This window comes from Euprymna scolopes, chromosome 7 (genome assembly GCF_053919585.1).
Source record: "Euprymna scolopes isolate OS-2025 chromosome 7, ASM5391958v1, whole genome shotgun sequence".
In the NCBI taxonomy this organism is placed as follows: Eukaryota; Metazoa; Mollusca; class Cephalopoda; order Sepiida; family Sepiolidae; genus Euprymna; species Euprymna scolopes.
In genome coordinates, this window is record NC_136488.1 from 152883653 (window position 1) to 152905089 (window position 21437).

General features: G+C 25.6%; 1 protein-coding gene across 3 annotated transcripts in view; it reads right to left on the reverse strand.

Annotated features, from left to right (window-relative positions):
* LOC145280190 (terminal uridylyltransferase 4-like) overlaps nucleotides 1-21437 on the reverse strand; it is a 151938-nt gene that overhangs the window by 66628 nt on the left and 63873 nt on the right. For all 3 annotated transcript variants that reach the window (XR_013868568.1, XM_080131953.1, XM_080131954.1), the window contains exons 10-13: nucleotides 20716-20766; nucleotides 13296-13467; nucleotides 9113-9651; nucleotides 506-653 (exon numbers count right to left, since the gene is read on the reverse strand). Coding sequence is in view for 2 of the 3 variants with exons in the window: in XM_080131953.1 (XP_079988079.1) it covers nucleotides 506-653; nucleotides 9113-9651; nucleotides 13296-13467; nucleotides 20716-20766 (910 nt within the window). In the remaining variant the exon portion in view is untranslated. The remainder of the gene's footprint in view (nucleotides 1-505; nucleotides 654-9112; nucleotides 9652-13295; nucleotides 13468-20715; nucleotides 20767-21437) is intronic.

Genomic DNA, 21437 nt, shown 5'->3' on the forward strand with positions numbered 1-21437 from the left:
GCAAAATATGAAAACTGCTTTTTTAAAAGATTTTTCCTGATATGTAAATATATTAAAGAATTTTTACTTGGAATGCGATTTTCATGTGTCTTATACTGTATAACTTCCAAAAAAGAAACTTGTGAACTTTGCACTAAAATTTAAAGCATTTTATTTCGGCCTCATTAAATTTCTGAGAAACCTAATTAAATCATTCCATTTGTACGTGTCCCAGGGACTGACTACATTAAACTACATCAATATCATCCTAAGATCACTGCATTTTCCAAAATATGTGAGAATTTGTAAAAAAAAAGTCATGCAGTATAGATCATTTCCAAAAATCTTTTCATCAAATCCAAATTTGTAGGACTTACAAAATACAGTGGACATTTTCTTACTAATTGAATATATACAAGTTTAAAAACTCATTTCTTGCAAAGCACAAAAAAGACAATCAAAATGTTATTAATGGACAAAGGAAGAGTTCAAAGGAAAATTAAAAAAAAAAACAAAAAACACTTACTTGGGATTTGTAGTAAAGTATCATTCAAAAGTTGTAAACTTTCTGAAGTCATTAAAGGCAATGGTAGTAGAGATGGCAACTCTTCATCTGGACAATTATTTTTTAAGTGACCTTCTTTCTCACAGATGCTGCAGATTATTGCTGGTCCCTACACAAAAAAACAAAAGCAAAATAAAATTGTACATAATTTTTTTTTTGGATTTAATAAAAGAAAAAATTGAATAAACTAAGTTTTTCTAATTTGAAAAGGCCAACATTTACCAAAAAAAAAAAAAAAAAAAAGTAACATTTTCTTTTCTTTATTCTGCACTGCCTTCCCCTTGCATAGTTTTTTTTTCTACCTTGATTTTTATTGTATTGTTTACTCCAAGTTAATTGCCAACATTTGTTTTCTATATATCTATAAAAGTGAAAATGTGTGTGTGTGTGTGGGTGTGTGTGTTTCTGTGTACATTTCCCTACCAAATAACTCGGTCATTTTCGGTCTAGTGACTCGAGATTTGACATAAGGGGTATTGAGATTTGGGAAAATGTTTTTAATCGGTTTTTGGCCAGAAATTTGGCTGTCAAGGGGTCAAAGTTAAACGATTTGACCTTTGAGAACTCTACCAAGCTCCTCTGCCAATTTTGGGTCTAAACACTTGAAATTTTAAATGTAGGTTACTTGGACATGGATCAAACTTTTTAATTTGATTTGAACCCAAAAGGTAAATGTTAAGGGGTTAAAATTGGGGTCAAAGTCAAAAAAAATTACGTCTGTGGTCTCTACCAAATTATTCAGCCAATTTCTGGTCTAAACATTTGAAATTTTACATAAAGAGATAGGGCAAGCTTTTTAATTGGTTTGGGTAAAAAATTTGAGCTGCCAAGGTGTCAGAGTTCAAAAGATTAGTACCTTTGTAGCGCTAGCAATCTACTCAGCCAATTTTGGATCTAAACATGTGAAATTTATACATACCAGATATTCAGACATGCGACAAGCATTTTAATCAGTTTTTGGACGAATATTTTGCTGCCAAAAGGTCAAAGTTGAAAGAGTTGACCTTTGCAGATTCTAACAAAATTCTCTGCCAATTTTGGGCCTAAACACTTGACATTTTAGATGTAGGTAACTTTTGTATGGGTCAAACTTTGTTTTGATTTGAGACCAAAAATATAAATGTTAAGCGGTCAAAATTGGGGTAAAAGTTTTAAAAAATTGACCTCTGCGGTCTCTACGAAATTACTCGGACAAATTTTGGTCTCATATTTTAAATCCTACACGTAAGGCAAGTTATAAACAGTACATAGGGTGCAAACAAAGCCAGGGTGAACTGCTAGTTTTATATCAGAAGATAACATTTTTATCAAATACTAGCTGACTCAACTTAGCACTTCCCAGTATTATTTTATTTTTTAATACAAATATAGATCTTTATATCAATATCTTCACAATATTATATTCTAACAGTTTCTTATAACTCAAATATATAAACAGGAAGATGCTTGAACCATGCATATTTTATTTATTGCAGTCAATGTTTATCTATCCAGGTTGTCCTTTGACAAATGTATTTGTGCAGTTATGTAAAATATGGTATTTTATATATACAATGAAACCAGCCTTAATTTTTCTTTTTTGAAACTAATGCTCTCTGTTTCTCTTTGAAATTGAGCTATTAATCTCTTTATATATGAGAGAGAAATAGCACTAACAGTAAAAGAAATTATATATTTTTTTTTCAATTAGAACATTCTGTTTTTGAAATACTATTTTTAAGACCAAAAATGTTGTCTGGTTATAGATGCTGTGCTGCTGCTTTATTGTTAAAGTCTATGAAGCTGACTAGCATGAGTTAGTGCTGCTATGCTTAGATGTGTCTATGTCTGAGCCACCAACAGATGGATATCAAAACTCGGTACTTGCACAGTATAATCAAGACATTAAAAATGAAAATATCGGGGGGGGGGAGCTTTATTGTACGTACCCGTTTTGGAATAAAGTTTTCATACACAAAAAAAAAAAATCACTTAATTTGAGCAACCATTTTTTTTTTTACAGAGAAAAATCAAATTTTAATGAGATCGATCGTATCGTTAACATTTGCCTATTTCTGGGCACATGGAGGGGTGCCTTTAAATGAAACAGTGATTAACAAAGGACAAAATGAAAAAAGGATTAAAATTGGATGTAGAAACTCTGTAAAATAAGTGAAAAAAAAAAAATTGTTTAGGTATTTTTTATTTTTTGCCCCCGTTTCAAAATAATCTTGTCAAATTCTGATGTGATGATGGAGTTATCTACCCTGGTGTCCCAACTCCTCGTCCGCGAAAAACAAGATGGCCACGACACTATTGATCTAATTAAAGTTTCATTTTCTTCTGTAAAAAAAAAAAAATAAATAAATAAAAACTATCAAATTGATTTTTTTGTATGAAAACTTTATTCCATAACGAGTACGTACAATAACTTTTTTCAATATTTTCATTTTTTTTGATGTCTTGAAGAACCGAAAACCCTAAAAATTTAATCAACATTATTGCATAAATGTATATTTGTGCATGCATAGAGAAGCACTTAAAGTTAACTTATGCTTGCCAACCTCCAATTTTATCAATTTGCTGGGTGCTTCATTGTCAATGTTTATGAAGCTGCTATTATTGATGGCTAGCATGAGTTAGCCAGTGCTGCTATGCATAAATGTACCCATGTTTGAGATTACTTAATTACAACATTCATAAAAAGTAAAAAAATATAAATGAAAATAGTTTGATGCTATTTAGTTATGTGGACAATTTACAGAAAGGTACAAAACGCCACAAGTAATAATGGATTAAAAAAAAAAAAATTCTGGTCTCCAGAGGCCACAAGATGTTTTTTTAGCAAAGCAAATCAGTAAATATGTCTTCTTAAAGTACTTGATTTTATTTTCCTAAGAAAATATGAAATTGGAAACGGAAAAAACTTAAGGAAATAAAATACTGTTTATATGTAGTAAAACAGTTTTCATGTTGAACTGGAAAAAAAAAAAAATTACGCAGTACACAACCATTTACAATTACAGCCACTTATAGCATTAGAGTAACATCACACTTTAAATATAAATAAAAAATGTTCACCAATCAGTCTGATGACCAAGTAATTTTAAATGAATATGCAAAATGAATTGATGTAAAAAATTGTAATTATTTATTTAATTAAAAAAGATTTCAAAAATGCTCAAATGTGCTTTATTAATGAAGTAAGCTAATTTATTCAGGACATTAGTGAATATCTCCATTTTTATAAATCTTCCAGATCGGAATAAGTAATTTTCTGAAGAAACCAAAAAGTATGCTAATAAAAAGATCAAATAACAGTCAAAAGTAAAATGGTTATCTGCCAGATACATCATTATAAGTGTTCAAGTTGAAAAATCCAACTGACATACATACATATATATATATATATATTTGCAGTCATCGACATACATACAGTTCTGTTTCATTGTATCACAACCCATCAGTGCCGCTAGCCAAGGATTGAACCTAGAACCATCATGTTGATACTCAGCAGTTCTACCGATCGACCCACGGAAGCGGTACCTGCAAATAACCTCGCCAAATGTCTATTTTAAACAAACATTCGTCCACCACTTTTATAGTGTTCAAACTGCTTATTTATAAACAAACAGCGAGCCATATAAAATATATATATTGAATTATGGACTTGGTGCATGTATGTATTGCATGGTGTTATGGTTAGTCTCAAACTGTGAACACAATGTTTTGTTGAGACTACTGCACCACTTTTACTAATACCTTCTGGAGAGGTATGAACCCACATATCCTCTCCAGTTATAGATTGGATAATTTGTTATATAATGGGGTCCTATGATGGTGAACAAATTAACTAGTAGATATATAGATGTTAGAAATTTGATTAAGTAGATATATGGATATATATGTCAGAAATAAATTTTTAACAGGTTCAAAAGAGCAGATGGTCATTGTTGACAGGCACAGGTTATGAGGTAATGTCAAAAGTTTAACGAGTGCAGGCACTCGCAGTGCTCTTGGGTGATTTGTGGGAACAAGAATTAATGAAAGTGGAGTAGATCACATGTTTTTGTTTTTACAAGGTAGTCACCACTTATCAAGGCCCAGAAGCCACTTGGGGATAAGGGTTATTGTGTGTACAGTACGTTAGTGTTGGAGATTTGATAAAGTGTCTTAAGGGGGCAGTTCATCAGGAATTTGTTTACATTGGACTTGAAGACATCCAGGTTGTAGTCAGGTGGGAAACAGACAACCGGAACAGAGTTCCACAGGCGTGCATTTCTAAGAAAGAAGCCCTGTTCATGGAATCTACGTTTTGATTTTGGCACAGATAAGGAGTGGGGAAAATTTTTGACAGTGGTTTCAGCTAGGCGGGTGTTTATCGTGAAAGATTGGCGAGGGGGGACCAGAGATTGGAGTTCAGACGAGCACCTGCCATGGTAGTAACGATAAAACAAAAACAGGCTCGCAATGTTTCCTGTGGGAGAGAGGTTGTGTGTTTTGAGGTGAGAGTTGAAAGTAAAACAAATGGTATCTACTCATGTCATAGTAATGAACATATCCAAAAATTACAAAAGCAATAAGGTAGAAAATCAATAAAAACAGTTAAAAAAAAAAAAACAGTTTGAATCTTAATCTTAAAGGCAGGTAAATATTTTCTGAAAAACTGAAAATTTTCGGCCAATTTTTTGCTAATTATTTTTAAAAACTTAATTTTCTACCTTATTTTTCATAATTTTTGGATATTTTCATTATTGCGACATGACAAGTAAATAACATTGGTTTTACTTAAAATTCAATATTTCAATTTTCATTGTTATAACAAAGAACCAAAATCTGTATTAGTAAGAGATCATTTATAGAAAATTTCAAGTTCATCATTCTAATTGGTTAACAGTAAAGAGCAAATATCAACACCCATTTCAGAATCTCTATTGATAACATTGGACAAGATTATGTTTGTGTGCCTTTCTCGCCTATAAATACACATTGAATTAATAGCACATCACTCTATAAATCATAGGGCCTTACTAAAATTGTTAGACAAGATTCAACTTTATTCATCTCCTTCAAGGGTGATACACAATTTCCAACGTTTCTCTAACAAATTTGATTCTTTATTGGAGCCAAATCTCTTACTCTGGAGCATTCTTAGAGGTCTGAAAAACAGCCAGTAATCACTGAAGACCAGATTTGAAGAATAGAGTGAGTGTGGAAACAATTTGAAGTACAACCAGTGTAGTTTTGTTATTGTTGTCACAAACTTGTGACATGGTGTACGGTCTTAGTGAAAGAACATTTTTATTTTTTTTTTGCAATTTCTTCGTTTAGAATTGATGATTCTTCCTTTCTCAAGGTAATTGATGAACAAAATATAGTGTTCATCTCAAAATACAGACGTAAAAATTTTGCCTGCTAATATTTGAGTCTTTGGTCAGCTTTCACCTGTTGCTACCCACTCAGCTGACTGCCGATTTGAATCTAGAGTGAAGTGCAGTGCTGCATCCATGTTGTCACATATTGATTCAAAACTTTTTGATGCAGTGAAACAATTGCAAACAACACCAAATAATTGATATGTAGTTTTCAATCAACTGTGAGCCAATGCAGCACCCATTTTGAAGACAACTTTCTCATCAACAAATGTTCATGCAAAATAGTGAATCCAATATATATTTAACTAGCCTGGGTGCCCAGTGTTGTTTGGAAGTGTGTTAGCAAAAAAAAAAAGTGGTAGTAGGCAGGCAGGTTCAAACCTGTACCGTGAAGAAGGAAAGGAACATGAAAAAAAAAAAAAGAAAAAAAAAAAAAGAAAAAAAAAAAAGAAAAAAAAAAGAAAAAAAAAAGAAAAGAAAAAGTGACGTCTTTACCGTTGTGTCCATCGCCAAACCAGAAGTGGCGAAGGTTTAAATTAAGGCTAGTCAACTGAAAAGAGGGGATGACTTTCGAAAATATTAGTGAAAAAAGCGACTCTTTCTTGTAGAAAAGTGCCCAGTTGAGGGTGAAGGAATTAATGTTTTTAGCTAATTTTTCGATATTTTTCGATATTTGTCATCCGAAGGGTCGTGCTTTAAAGCGCCTCTGTCAAAAGATTTAGGCATACATACAAACATACATTTAAAGAGACAGGTGAGATTTATATTATAGATTACTTTTATCTCGCCCAACTTTAATTTACCATCAGCCAAAATGAGTTTGTAGACTTTTTTAGGTTTCTAAGTCAACTGCCATATTTGAGCAAACTGAGCATTTAGCATGATGTGTCTGTACGATCAGGTTTAGAGTTAGTATACCGCCTCTTAACTGTCGTTTCCAATGGGGCAATCCGAATATTATTTATGAAGCCATTACTTTGCTTGTATAGTACTTTTTTTTATCAGAAAGCAATGCTTTTTTTACGACACGTGAAATTCAGGTTTTTCCAATTTTTTTTTTTTTTTAAATTTGCAACAATGGCTTCACTTAAATAATTGTAAACTAATAATCAGATTGGATTCAAATTTTAAAACATACAATTTATTTTTATAAAGTACCAACCTTCAAATGGTAACTTTCAAAATTTAAGTCCAATCAGAATATTGGTTTACAAATTAGTTATTTAAGTGAATCCATTCTTGCAAATTTTGAAAGAATGAAAAATAGAACATTAGTAAAATGAAAACTAAGACAATCTGTTTTAAAATCTTATTAAAAACAAAAATATTAACATGACAATTTTTAATTAATTGTTCTTGATAATGCTGGTTAAATACAAGTAGTTAATATATGAATAGATTCCAAAAGTAATGCCTCCTATTTTTAAGTTCTGCCTGAATTAGCCTTATATAAGCAAAAATATAAATGAAAAGTTTTAGCTAATTTTTTATTAATATTATTATTCATAAATATAATCAATATTTCCCATGCACATTGGCTCACAATAAGAACTACGTCACAACCAGAGGGCAGGGAAAAGATGAAATCTCAATTGTCTGAGAAAGCTCCTAGACAAGGTTCAAAAGAGAGTCGCCAACCTGATAGGTCCCGAACTGTCATCTAAGCTTCAGCCTCTGTCTCATCGATGAAATATAGCATCACTCTGCCTGTTCTACAAGTACTTTAATGGTGAATGATCCAATGAACTGCAAGCACTTGTACCCCCTTGACGTAAATACCCCCGACAAACCCAACAAGCAGCTAAATCACACCCCTTCACAGTAGAGATCCCTAGATGTAAGAGAGCCTTCTACTCCAGTAGTTTCTTCCCCAGAATCGCTAGACATTAGAATTCCCTTCCTGGTTCCTGTTTCCTCAACTGTACTGACATGCAGAAGTTCAAGTGTAACGTGAAGTGACATCTTGCTGCCCAACTCCCCACATATAGTACCCCTGTAACTTATGTCCCTGATAGTAGCCCCCTACATCAAAGTGGCAATGTGCCTTGTTTGGGATGAAAATGTAATTTAAAAAAAAAAAAAAAAAAAAAAAAAAAAAAATCAACAGGGCCCACTCTGCTTTCTGTTAGCTTCATAATCGCATTTAGTCGTGAAAAGAAATCCAGCTAATGACCAAATGCTGCATCTATCAGGGCCTTGTTCACACAATCCTTCTCTATGGGTGTGAAACCTGGCCACAACAAGTAGCTGACATTCAAAGACTGGAAGTCTTCAAGTGGTGGTGTATTTGGCATATTCTCATATCTCCGACCATGTCCCAAACACCACAATCTATGCGCAATGCTAACTTCCTAAACTTGAGGAAATATTTCTTATCAGAAGGCTCCAATGATTTCGGCATGCCCTTCTTCATCTACGAACTGAGCGGATTCACAAAGCAATAGCACCAACATCACTACTGGGCTGGAATACGAAGAGTGGTATTCAACTGAGGACGTGGCTCACAGCAGAAGCTATGACTGGCCCTTACGTCTTTGATTTGAAAGCATCGAATCATGAATGGCTGAAAAATACTGACAAGTGAGCGACCGACAGACTTGGATGGACTTGATTTGTGATGTGACAACATTTCTTCCAGGCTGGTGATGGTGCTGGGTTGATGACGTCACGGACAAAGGTATTTAAAAATTATAATTTAACGTTACTTTAATGATTCTAAAAAATTATTAAAATACAAGGGTCATTCCAAAATTAAAGCCTCCTATTTCTATTTTTGAACTCAAAAAGTTGAAGAGCCACAGAGACGGAAATGGTACCATTAAAATGAGCAACCTTTTGCGCTCCCCAATTTATTTTTCTACATAGTAACCACCATTCTCAATGCACTTTTGCCAGGAATTCAATGACATCTCTGCTTCTGATGTCGTAAGTCTCACACTGTCAATATCAGCAACAGAGAGATGAAACTTTCAAGTCGTGAATACACAAGTTTAGTCATCGTAACAATGCAATTTACAATCCCCTCTAATGATCCATTCAGGCGGAATTTAAAAATAGGAGGCATTACTTTTGGAACGCCTCTCATACATTCCTTTTCTTTTTTTTTTTTTTAAATTGAAAAATAAAATAGATTTAAAAAGATTGGTGCATTCTAGTTTCAGTTCTAATTAAAATAAGCAATACTAAATCTGACATCAAGCAGAAAAAAACTCACCTTTCCATCAGACAAATTATCTACCGTGAAAACATAATGTAATGATCTTGCCGAGTCTGTCTCAGCCTGCGATGCTTTCCGAACTGGATCAAGATTTTTCTGAGAGTTACTTTTATCCAAAATAATATCCTTAAGAGCTGCCGTTAGAGTCTGTTTACCATCTTTTTCGTGCTGCCCAGTATCTCCTCCTTCATGGAAATCATTAATCGACTCCAGATGTTCATCTGGATTGCTGCTGGTGCATTGTTTTACAGAGTTTGTCTCTTTGCAATTTACGAGCCTCCCTTCTTTGTTTCGCTTGCAATTCTGCGATGTTGTTGCGCTATTGTTGGATTTGGTTTTAGCAGTTGATGAACTAGTCGCCACTTCATCGATTGGACAACTTTTAGTCTTGCCATTGGAAGAGTCAGTTTCCCCATTTGTTTTATAACGAGGGAAACCAAAGTATAAGCACGTCTTTACAAGACAATCTTGAAAATATTCAAAGATTTTTCCTCCGCTGACCGATCTTGTAATATTTCTTTTTGTAGAAAATGGATCTGGAAAAGAAAAAATATTAAAGTTTTAAAATTCATTGTTAAATGAAGGGGTGAGATTTTGGTGCTAGTCAGATTGGTTATATTAGGAGGGGGTATAATGCAAAAGATGGATAAATAAAAACCTAGCTAGAGATCAGTTAGTTTGAAAATCAATTTATAAAAACTGTCATTTAAAACTTCATGTTAAACCAAATATGAGAAATATGTTCTATAAATTTTTTAAACTATCCTAAACCATATTTTATCTAGTTGTAAAAATAGTAAATTTTAGATTTTTGTTGTCAAAACACCTTAACATTCACTAGATCAATTTCTGTTAAAACTAACAACTATAATCTTATAGAGATTTTGTCCCTCTGTCTATCAGTTAGAATTCTATTTTTAAACATAATAAATACCTTGCAGAATTTGTCTGTTTGAAATACCAAAGATCATAAATACTTTTAGAAATGGAGAATATAGCATTAATAGTAAATAATAAATTCACAACAAATAAAGCGGATGCTATGACCAAAGTCAAAATCAAAACTTTAAGATCTGCATTCTGAAATTCTTCCAATTAATTAGTAATTATTAAAAGAGTCCGAAATTATCGTAATAGTTTAACAATTTATTTTGATTTAACTATGTATATGCATTAACAACAATTTACTTTATTATTATTATCTGTGCAGCTGTGTAGGTCTTGCTAAAACTAAAAAAATGCAAATCAAAACCTTGCAGAGTTAATATGATCTTGACAGTATATACGTCTGAGGCAATGCCTATCAAAAATTTAGGAAAAAATAAAAAGGGGGGGGTAGAAATAACAAAGAATTTTTTTATAAGGTAATCAAATTTCAGTGTACTTTACTGAACATGTTTCATTTGCGCATGTATACATTTCTTTCCCTTTTAAGCCCTGAAAACTACTAAATATGTTAATTCCAGACATTTCAGATGATTATTGCTATCAGCTGACTTGGTAGAATAAAAGTCTGAACATTTTAGTTTCTATTCCAGCTCATGGTATTGCCTTCATTTTGTTTTAGAACTTTTGAGGTTCATAAATATCTGTGAGCTTAGAACTAATCTAGATGATGTAGAATCATTTCTTCTAACTAACCTACACTCCTCAATCCCCTCTAATCACTTTACTGTGGTACTTAAAGCACATATTTCCAAACAGAAGTTTTATAGCAAATCTCACTCTTCCTAATGGTTCACTTCAACTTATGTAGCTGTCATTTTGCAAAGACAGTATGCATTCCATAGATTTATCTGCCATGTCAAGTATAGATTTATAGATGCTAGAAATAATTATAAGAGTGGGATAGTAACAGTCAAGAGAAGGCATACTGAAATTACCAGAAAATACATAGTCACAGAAATTAGGAACTCGTGATTTCTAAACAATTTTTAATAGTGTGGTGAGTAATGGCAATCAACAATTCCCCTACAATCGAACAAAAGTGACATTATTTTCACGGCAACAGAGAAGGCTAACTTGCTTGCCCGACAGTTAGCCTCCAAATTCACATTAGACCCAACAAACTCTCTCCCAAATTACCCTTTACCAATAGAAACCACAATATGATCTGAATATAATCCCTTCTCATATTCATATCATAAAAAACCTAAACACCTTTAAGGCATGTGAGACTGATCTCATCCCTGCTATCCTATTTAAGAAATGCTCTTGTGAAAGAACCGACTCACTCAATTATCGGCCCATTAGCCTTCTCTCTTTCTTCGCCAAAATCTTTGAATCCTTAATCAATCAAGCATTAGTCCACTATCTTATAGATACTAAACTTCTTTACAACTGACAGTATAAATTTATCCAAGCCCATTCTACTATAGATATCTTAACAATAATCTCTGAATATATACCATGCACTGGATAAAGGAGGGAAGCTAGCGCGATAGCTCTTGACATGGTTTGGCACATACATCTTCTCATAAAAATTAAATCATAGGGTATTGTTAGACAAATATTCAAGATAATCAGATCCTTCTTAAACAAGAGAAAAATCCAGGTTGTCCTCAATGATTGTATGATATAAAGGAGTGTGCTACAGAGGTCAAACCTTGAACCGTTATTATTCCTTATTCATAAAAACCTCCTTCATAAAATTGTCTCTGAGATGGGTATATTTACTGATGATACCATGCTCTATAACAGACATGAGAACTTGCATTTGACAGTATTTTATATCACTATAAAACCACCATTCACCCATGCATGAAGTGCTGTTGCATCTACCACTAGTCTCTTCGTCTTAAACAATGTCCAAAATAGAATCTCCAACCTAATACATCCCACACTATCAAAGTCCAACCACTGTCCTACCCCCAGAAAGTGTTTTGAAGAACTCATAGCACTTGTGTTCACTCAACATAACCTCCCAACTAATCTGACAAGCAGCAAAATCCCACCTCTTTACTGCAGAGATTCCTAGATGCAAGAACTTTCACTAACATTCCCTCCAAGTCTCCTGCTTCTCTGGCTGTAATGATACACACCAATTTAATTGTAATATAAAAAGGCATTATTCTCTGTAGATATAGCCCCAAATAGTAGCACCCTACATCCAAGTGGCAATGTGCCTTGTTTGGGATAAATAAGAGTGTAAAAAAGGTTTTCTACAATTTATAGATCATACTGAAATAATGTCTTAAAGGGAAAGAGTAACTCTGGTAAAGATTCACTCATTTACTCTTATCAACAAGTAAACATGATTTTTATAATTTTCTCTTTTTGAGTTTTGTTTTAGTAGTACTCTAGAGGCCTCGTTAATTTCATGTATGTTTAAACGCAATGTTACCCTGGAGTGCTCGATATCCTGGATAGAGCAGGTAGTAAGCTAAAAAAATCTCTTCTAGAGGGGCTTTGTTTTAGTCATACTCTGGAGGCCTCAATTTTATAAGTGCTCAATATCTTGGAAAGAGCATGTAGTAACCTAAAGTTACTCAGTTTTAGTGGTGTTCTGGATTCTAGATAGAGCAGGTGTATTTAAACAGTGTCACCCAGGACAAAAAACTTCTTTGTCTTAGTGATGCCTGGGAGCTATATATATATATATATATATATATATACACACACACACACAGATATATAGTGCTCAATATCCTGCATAGAGCAGATATAAATCCAAAAGTGTGATTACATTTGGTTTTAATAGTGCTTTAGTGGCAACCATGTTACACACACAATTCAACATCTGGTTTTTTTTTTTTGTTTTTTTTTTTAAACGGCCCTTGGCAGCATCAAGTAGTTTTGCTAGTTTTTAATATGAGATAAAAAAAAAAGTAAAAATTATAAAACTTCATGAAAAATATCCATGTTCAGTTTTTTTTTTCATTTTCTATAAACAATTTTGCTTTAACAACATTAATACTCCCTCTGTTTTCGAAATAGTTTTCATGTTGTTCCAAAATAATTTTTCCAGTAGACATACTCAACAATAAATGCGTAATATCAGTGAATCGTCATTTAAATAAGTAAAATATCCTCAACTAAGAATTAGTAGATTCATACAGGAGATTTCCAGCTACAGAGGAAGTATAATGAAAATAAGAAATGCTTAATTATTAACTATAATAATTCAAAATAAACAACATCTTAAAATAAAAAAATAAAAAATCATTGAAGTAGTTCTTACCTTCGACTGCAAGTCTTTTAGTTCTCCAGTTTTTAGCAGCACGTGTCAATTTCCCCTCGTATCTAATAGAAATCACAGTTCTGGAACTATCAAAACCTTGACAGTAAAACTGGAGTAACTCTAACCATAACTCACCAAGGCAAGTTTTGTTTGTGCCTTTAAAATTCTGCGCCTACAAAAAATAAATAAGTAAAACAAAATATACAAAAATGTACATACTCGTCATGGAACAAAGACATTCCAAAAATCACAATTTGGTCGTAGTTTATTTTTATTTTTTAATTAAGAAAATCAAATTATGATTCTTAGTAGTCATTGTTTATAAATAATGGAAGCCAACTCAATTCAAACTATCAAGATAAAAATCAGCATTGAAATAAATACAATTTAGTGTTAAAAATCATAAAAAAAACATGATTTTCTCTATGTATATAAAAAAATGAAAAATAAAAAACGATTAAAGAAACTAGAAACACAAAGAAAAAATTTAAATATGAGAAAAGATAAAAATAACATTAGACAAAGAAAAAAAAAATCAAGAAATATCAAAGAAAAAAAAAAATCAAGAAACATCAAAGAAAAAAAAAAATCAAGAAACATCAAAGAAAAAAAAAAATCAAGAAATATCAAAGGAAAAATTTTTGAAAAAATAGTAAAAAAATAAAATAGTAAAAAATAAGAAATCGTTAAAAAAAATAATAGTTAAAAAATACTAAAAAAGAAAGTTAAAAAGTTAAATGGAAATAGTAAAAAAATAATATTAAAAAAATAGTAAAAAAAAAAAGAAATAGTAAAAAATAAAAATAGTAAAAAATAAAAATAGTAAAAAATAAAAATAGTAAAAAATAAAAATAGTAAAAAATAAGAAATAGCAAAATAAATAGTAAAAAATAAGAAATAGCAAAACAAATAGTAAAAAAATAAGAAATAGCAAAACAAATAGTAAAAAAATAAGAAATAGTAAAAAAAATAGTAAGTAAAAAATAGTAAGTAAAAAATAGTAAGTAAAAAATAGTAAAACAATACTAGTAAAAAAATATTAAAATACGAAATAGTAAAAAAAGAAATAGTTAGAAAGAAATATTTAAAAAATAGTAAAAAAAACAAGAAATAGTAAAAAAAAACAAGAAATAGTAAAAAAAAACAAGAAATAGTAAAAAAATAAGAAATAGTAAAAAAATAAGAAATAGTAAAAAAATAAGAAATAGTAAAAAAATAAGAAATAGTAAAAAAATAAGAAATAGTAAAAAAATAAGAAATAGTAAAAAAATAAGAAATAGTAAAAAAATAAGAAATAGTAAAAAAATAAGAAATAGTAAAAAAAATAAGAAATAGTAAACAAAATAAGAAATAGTAAAAAAAATAAGAAATAGTAAAAAAAATAAGAAATAGTAAAAAAATAAGAAATAGTAAAAAAATAAGAAATAGTAAAAATATAAGAAATAGTAAAAAAAATAAGAAATAGTAAAAAAATAGTAAAAAAATAGTAAAAAAATAATAGTAAAAAAATAAATAGTAAAATAAGAAATAGTAAAAAAATAGTAAAAAAAAAGAAATTAAAAAAAAAAGAAATTAAAAAAAAAAGAAATTAAAAAAAAAAGAAATTAAAAAAAAAAGAAATTAAAAAAAAAAGAAATTAAAAAAAAAAGAAATTAAAAAAAAAAATTAAAAAAAAAAGAAATTAAAAAAAAAAGAAATTAAAAAAAAAAGAAATTAAAAAAAAAGAAATTAAAAAAAAAAGAAATTAAAAAAAAAAGAAATAGTACAAAAATAAGAAATAGTACAAAAATAAGAAATAGTACAAAAATAAGAAATAGTACAAAAATAAGAAATAGTACAAAAATAAGAAATAGTACAAAAATAAGAAATAGTAAAAAATTAAGAAATAGTACAAAAATAAGAAATAGTACAAAAATAAGAAATAGTAAAAAATTAAGAAATAGTACAAAAATAAGAAATAGTACAAAAATAAGAAATAGTACAAAAATAAGAAATAGTACAAAAATAAGAAATAGTACAAAAATAAGAAATAGTACAAAAATAAGAAATAGTACAAAAAATAAGAAATAGTACAAAAAATAAGAAATAGTACAAAAAATAAGAAATAGTACAAAAAAATAATAGTACAAAAAAATAATAGTACAAAAAAATAATAGTACAAAAAAATAATAGTACAAAAAAATAATAGTACAAAAAAATAAGAAATAGTACAAAAAAATAATAGTACAAAAAAATAAGAAATAGTACAAAAATAAGAAATAGTACAAAAATAAGAAATAGTAAAAAAAAAAATAGTAAAAAAAAAATAATATTAAAAAAAATAGTAAAAAATAATAGTAAAAAAATAAGAAATAGTAAAAAATAAGAAATAGTAAAAAATAAGAAATAGTAAAAAAGAAGAAATAGTAAAAAAGAAGAAATAGTAAAAAAGAAATAGTAAAAAATAGTAAAAAAATAAAAAATAGTAAAAAAATAAAAAATAGTAAAAAAATAAAAAATAGTAAAAAAATAAAAAAATAGTAAAAAAATAAAAAAATAGTAAAAAAATAAAAAAATAGTAAAAAAATAAAAAATAGTAAAAAAATATAAAAATAGTAAAAAAATATAAAAATAGTAAAAAAATATAAAAATAGTAAAAAATATAAAAATAGTAAAAAATATAAAAATAGTAAAAATATAAAAATAGTAAAAAATAAAAAATAGTAAAAAAAATAAGAAATAGTAAAAAAATAAGAAATAGTAAAAAAGAAATACTAAAAAATACTAAAAAATAGTAAAAAATAGTAAAAAAGAAATAGTAAAAAAATAAGAAATAGTAAAAAAATAAGAAATAGTAATAAAATAAGAAATAGTAAAAAAATAAATAGTAAAAAAATAAATAGTAAAAAAATAAATAGTAAAAAATAGTAAAAAATAAAAAATAGTAAAAAAATAGTAAAAAATAAAAAATAGTAAAAAAAAAAAAAATAGTAAAAAATAAAAAATAGTAAAAAATAAAAAAAAGTAAAAAATAAAAAATAGTAAAAAAATATAAAAATAGTAAAAATAAGTTAAAAAATAGTAAAAATAAGTTAAAAAATAGTAAAAACAAGTTAAAAAATAGTAACAAGAAATAGTTAAATGTAAAAAATAATAGTAAAAAATAAATAGTAAACACAATAAAAAAATAGTAAAAAAATAATAGTAAAAAATAATTAAAAATATAAGAAACAGTAGAAAAAAATAAATAGTAAAAAAATAAATAGTAAAAAAATAATAGTAAAAAAATTAGAAATAGTAAAAAAATAGTAAAAAAGAAATAGTAAAAAAAGAGTAAAAACAGAAATAGTAAAAACAGAAATAGTAAAAAATAAAAATAGTAAAAACAGAAATAGTAAAAAATAAAAATAGTAAAAAATAAAAATAGTAAAAAATAAAAATAGTAAAAAAATAAGAAATAGTAAAACAAATAGTAAGTAAAAAATAGTAAAAAAATATTAAAATACGAAATAGTAAAACAAGAAATAGTAAAAAAGAAATAATAAAAACAATAGTAAAAAAATAAAAAATAGTAAAAAAATAAGAAATAGTAAAAAAATAAGAAATAGTAAAAAAATAAGAAATAGTAAAAAAATAAGAAATAGTAAAAAAATAAGAAATAGTAAAAAAATAAGAAATAGTAAAAAAATAAGAAATAGTAAAAAAATAAGAAATAGTAAAAAAATAAGAAATAGTAAAAAAATAATAGTAAAAAAAATAATAGTAAAAAAAATAATAGTAAAAAAATAATAGTAAAAAAATAATAGTAAAAAAATAAGAAATAGTAAAAAAAATAAAAAATAGTAAAAAAAAAAAATAGTAAAAAAATAAGAAATAGTAAAAAAATAAGAAATAGTAAAAAAATAAGAAATAGTAAAAAAATAAAAAATAGTAAAAAAATAAAAAATAGTAAAAAAATAAAATAGTAAAAAAATAAAATAGTAAAAAAATATAAAAATAGTAAAAAAATATAAAAATAGTAAAAAAATAAAAATAGTAAAAAATAAAAATAGTAAAAAAATATAAAAATAGTAAAAAAATATAAAAATAGTAAAAAAATATAAAAATAGTAAAAAAATATAAAAATAGTAAAAAAAATATAAAAATAGTAAAAATAAGTTAAAAAAATAGTAAAAATAAATAGTTAAATGTAAAAAATAATAGTAAAAAATAAATAGTTAAATGTAAAAAATAATAGTAAAAAATAAATAGTAAAACAATAATAGTAAAAATAAAAATATAAGAAATAGTAGAAAAAATAAATAGTAAAAAAATAATAAATAGTAAAAAAAATAATAAATAGTAAAAAAAATAAATAGTAAACAAAATAAGAAATAGTAAAAAAAAATAAGAAATAGTAAAAAAAAATAAGAAATAGTAAAAAAAATAAGAAATAGTAAAAAAATAAGAAATAGTAAAAAAATAAGAAATAGTAAAAAAAATAAGAAATAGTAAAAAAAATAAGAAATAGTAAAAAAAATAAGAAATAGTAAAAAAGAAATACTAAAAAATAGTAAAAAAGAAATAGTAAAAAATAGTAAAAAAGAAATAGTAAAAAATAAGAAATAGTAAAAAAATAAGAAATAGTAAAAAAAATAAAAAATAGTAAAAAATAAATAGTAAAAAATAAAAAATAGTAAAAAAAATATAAAAATAGTAAAAATAAGTTAAAAAATAGTAAAAATAAGTTAAAAAATAGTAAAAATAAGTTAAAAAATAGTAAAAATAAGTTAAAAAATAGTAAAAAGAAATAGTTAAATGTAAAAAATAATAGTAAAAAATAAATAGTAAACACAATAAAAAAATAGTAAAAAATAATTAAAAATATAAGAAATAGTAGAAAAAAATAAATAGTAAAAAAATAGTAAAAAAAAAAGAAATAGTAAAAAAATAAGAAATAGTAAAAAAATAAGAAATAGTAAAAAAAGAAAGTTAAAAAGTTAAAAAAGAAATAGTAAAAAAATAATAGTAAAAAAATAGTAAAAAAGAAATAGTAAAAACAGAAATAGTAAAAACAGAAATAGTAAAAACAGAAATAGTAAAAACAGAAATAGTAAAAACAGAAATAGTAAAAACAGAAATAGTAAAAACAGAAATAGTAAAAAATAAAAATAGTAAAAAAATAAGAAATAGTAAAAAAAATAATAAGTAAAAAATAGTAAAACAATAGTAAAAAAAAACTATTAAAATACGAAATAGTAAAACAAGAAATAGTAAAACAAGAAATAGTAAAACAAGAAATAGTAAAATAGAAATAGTAAAAAAGAAATAGTAAAAAAGAAATAGTAAAAAAGAAATAGTAAAAAAGAAATAGTAAAAAAGAAATAGTAAAAAAGAAATAGTAAAAAAGAAATAGTAAAAAAGAAATAGTAAAAAAGAAATAGTAAAAAAATAATAGTAAACAAATAAGAAATAGTAAAAAATAAGAAATAGTAAAAAATAAGAAATAGTAAAAAAATAAGAAATAGTAAACAAATAAGAAATAGTAAACAAATAAGAAATAGTAAAAAAAAATAAGAAATAGTAAAAAAAAATAAGAAATAGTAAAAAAAAATAAGAAATAGTAAAAAAATAAGAAATAGTAAAAAAATATAAAAATAGTAAAAAAATAAAAATAAAAAATAGTAAAAAAATAAAAAATAGTAAAACATAAAAAATAGTAAAAAATATACAAATAGTAAAAAAATATACAAATAGTAAAAAAATATAAAAATAGTAAAAAAAATATAAAAATAGTAAAAAAATATAAAAATAGTAAAAAAATATAAAAATAGTAAAAAAATATAAAAATAGTAAAAAAATATAAAAATAGTAAAAAAAATATAAAAATAGTAAAAAAAATATAAAAATAGTAAAAAAATACAAAAATAGTAAAAAAATATAAAAATAGTAAAAATAAGTTAAAAAATAGTAAAAATAAATAGTTAAATGTAAAAAGTAATAGTAAAAAATAGTAAAAAAATAATAGTAAAAAATAAAAATATAAGAAATAGTAGAAAAAAATAAATAGTAAAAAAATAATAGTAAAAAAATAAGAAATAGTAAAAAAAGTTAAGTTAAAAAAGAAATAGTAAAAAAAGAGTAAAAAAAGAAATAGTAATAACAGAAATAGTAATAACAGAAATAGTAATAACAGAAATAGTAATAACAGAAATAGTAATAACAGAAATAGTAATAACAGAAATAGTAAAAATAAAAATAGTAAAAAATAAAAATAGTAAAAAAATAATAGTAAAAAAAATAGTAAGTAAAAAATAGTAAAACAATAATAGTAAAAAAATATTAAAATACGAAATAGTAAAACAAGAAATAGTTAAAAAGTAATAGTAAAAAAGAAATAGTAAAAACAATAGTAAAAAAAATAAAAAATAGTAAAAAATAAGAAATTAAAAATATAAGAAATAGTAGAAAAAAACAAATAGTAAAAAAAATAGTAAAAAAGAACAGTAAAAAAAGAACAGTAAAAAAAGAACAGTAAAAAAGAACAGTAAAAAAAGAACAGTAAAAAAAGAACAGTAAAAAAAGAACAGTAAAAAAAGAACAGTAAAAAAAGAACAGTAAAAAAAGAACAGTAAAAAGAATAGTAAAAAAGAATAGTAAAAAAAATAAGAAATAGTAAAAAAATAAATAGTAAAAAAATAAATAGTAAAAAAATAAATAGTAAAAAAATAAAAAAATAGTAAAAATTAAAAAATAGTAAAAAAAAATAGTAAAAAATAGTAAAAAAATAGCAAAAAAATAATAGCAAAAAAATAATAGCAAAAAAATAAGAAATAGCAAAAAAATAATTAAAAAAATAAGAAATAGTAAAAAATAATAAAAAATAGTAAAAAAGTAATAAAAAATAGTAAAAAAGTAATAAAAAAATAGTAAAAAAGTAATAAAAAATAGTAAAAAAGTAATAAAAAATAGTAAAAAAAATAATAAAAAATAGTAAAAAAAATAGTAAAAAAATAGTAAAAAAATAGTAAAAAAATAGTAAAAAAAATAATAGCAAAAAAATAATATTAAAAAAATAAGAAATAGCAAAAAAATAAGAAATAATTTAAAAAAATAAGAAATAGTAAAAAAATCTTTGTGCCCCTCTGCGGCAGCCGTCAACGTGAAAGACGATGACACAACCAAAGGAAAAGATGAAGAAATGTCGTTTATGACAGAGGCAAACAAAATTATAAAAATGCATGATTCTATTATGCTTAAGATGAAATTTTAAGATATATACTTATTTTTTCTTAAAATAAACCAGAAATGTTTTAAAAAAACTAGATATGAAAAAAATAAGGTGCTTTTTTTTCATATCAATGAGGTGATAATATATTAATTCTTTTTTACATGAGAAAAAGATTTGCACTCATGCAAAATTAAGTCAACAATTGAAAAATAAGTCATATTTACTACTTACTACTCTTTGCAGTATCTCAAAGAGTCTTTCAATTCTTGTCTCTTCAGGTTGCTATAAAAATAAAATTCAAGTATTAAATATAATTTCAAATAAAAAAATGTTTAAATAACTTTATGATTAAACATAAACCTAAATTAAGCTTAGATTTTATACAAAATAAAATCAATTTCTCTTCTGCAATTTCACACAAGAAATTAATTAAGATTTCAGATTTTAAAATTCAGTTTTAAGCAAAGAAAAGAGATCAAATTTTAAAGTGACTTTGGAATTAAAAAAAATTTTAAATGTCATTTTCTTTGGAATAAATTTTTTTTAAATATTTACTTTAGAATAAAAAAAAATCTAACTAAACTCTTTATATTTCATTTTCAATCGTTACAAGATGTATTAACGTCCTTGTCTAAACTGAAAGTAACTTTTGCCTTAATATTATGCTATCAATAACATATGAGATTGATATAACATGGATGTTGTTTGTTTTTATGCACAATGACATAAAAGGGTGACAATATCCATTAAAACAGGTGCAAGACACTAAAAATCTTTTATGATGTTGTAACTGACAAAGAAAATGATGCCATCTATTAAAACCGAGACTAAAAATGAAAAGTGACTAAAAGAGTCATGAACTCTAAAGTTCTAATATTAGTTAAAATTAATGACTGTCAGATGAATATTCACTACAATTTGAATTAATGTCATCTACCTGTACTGACAGTAAA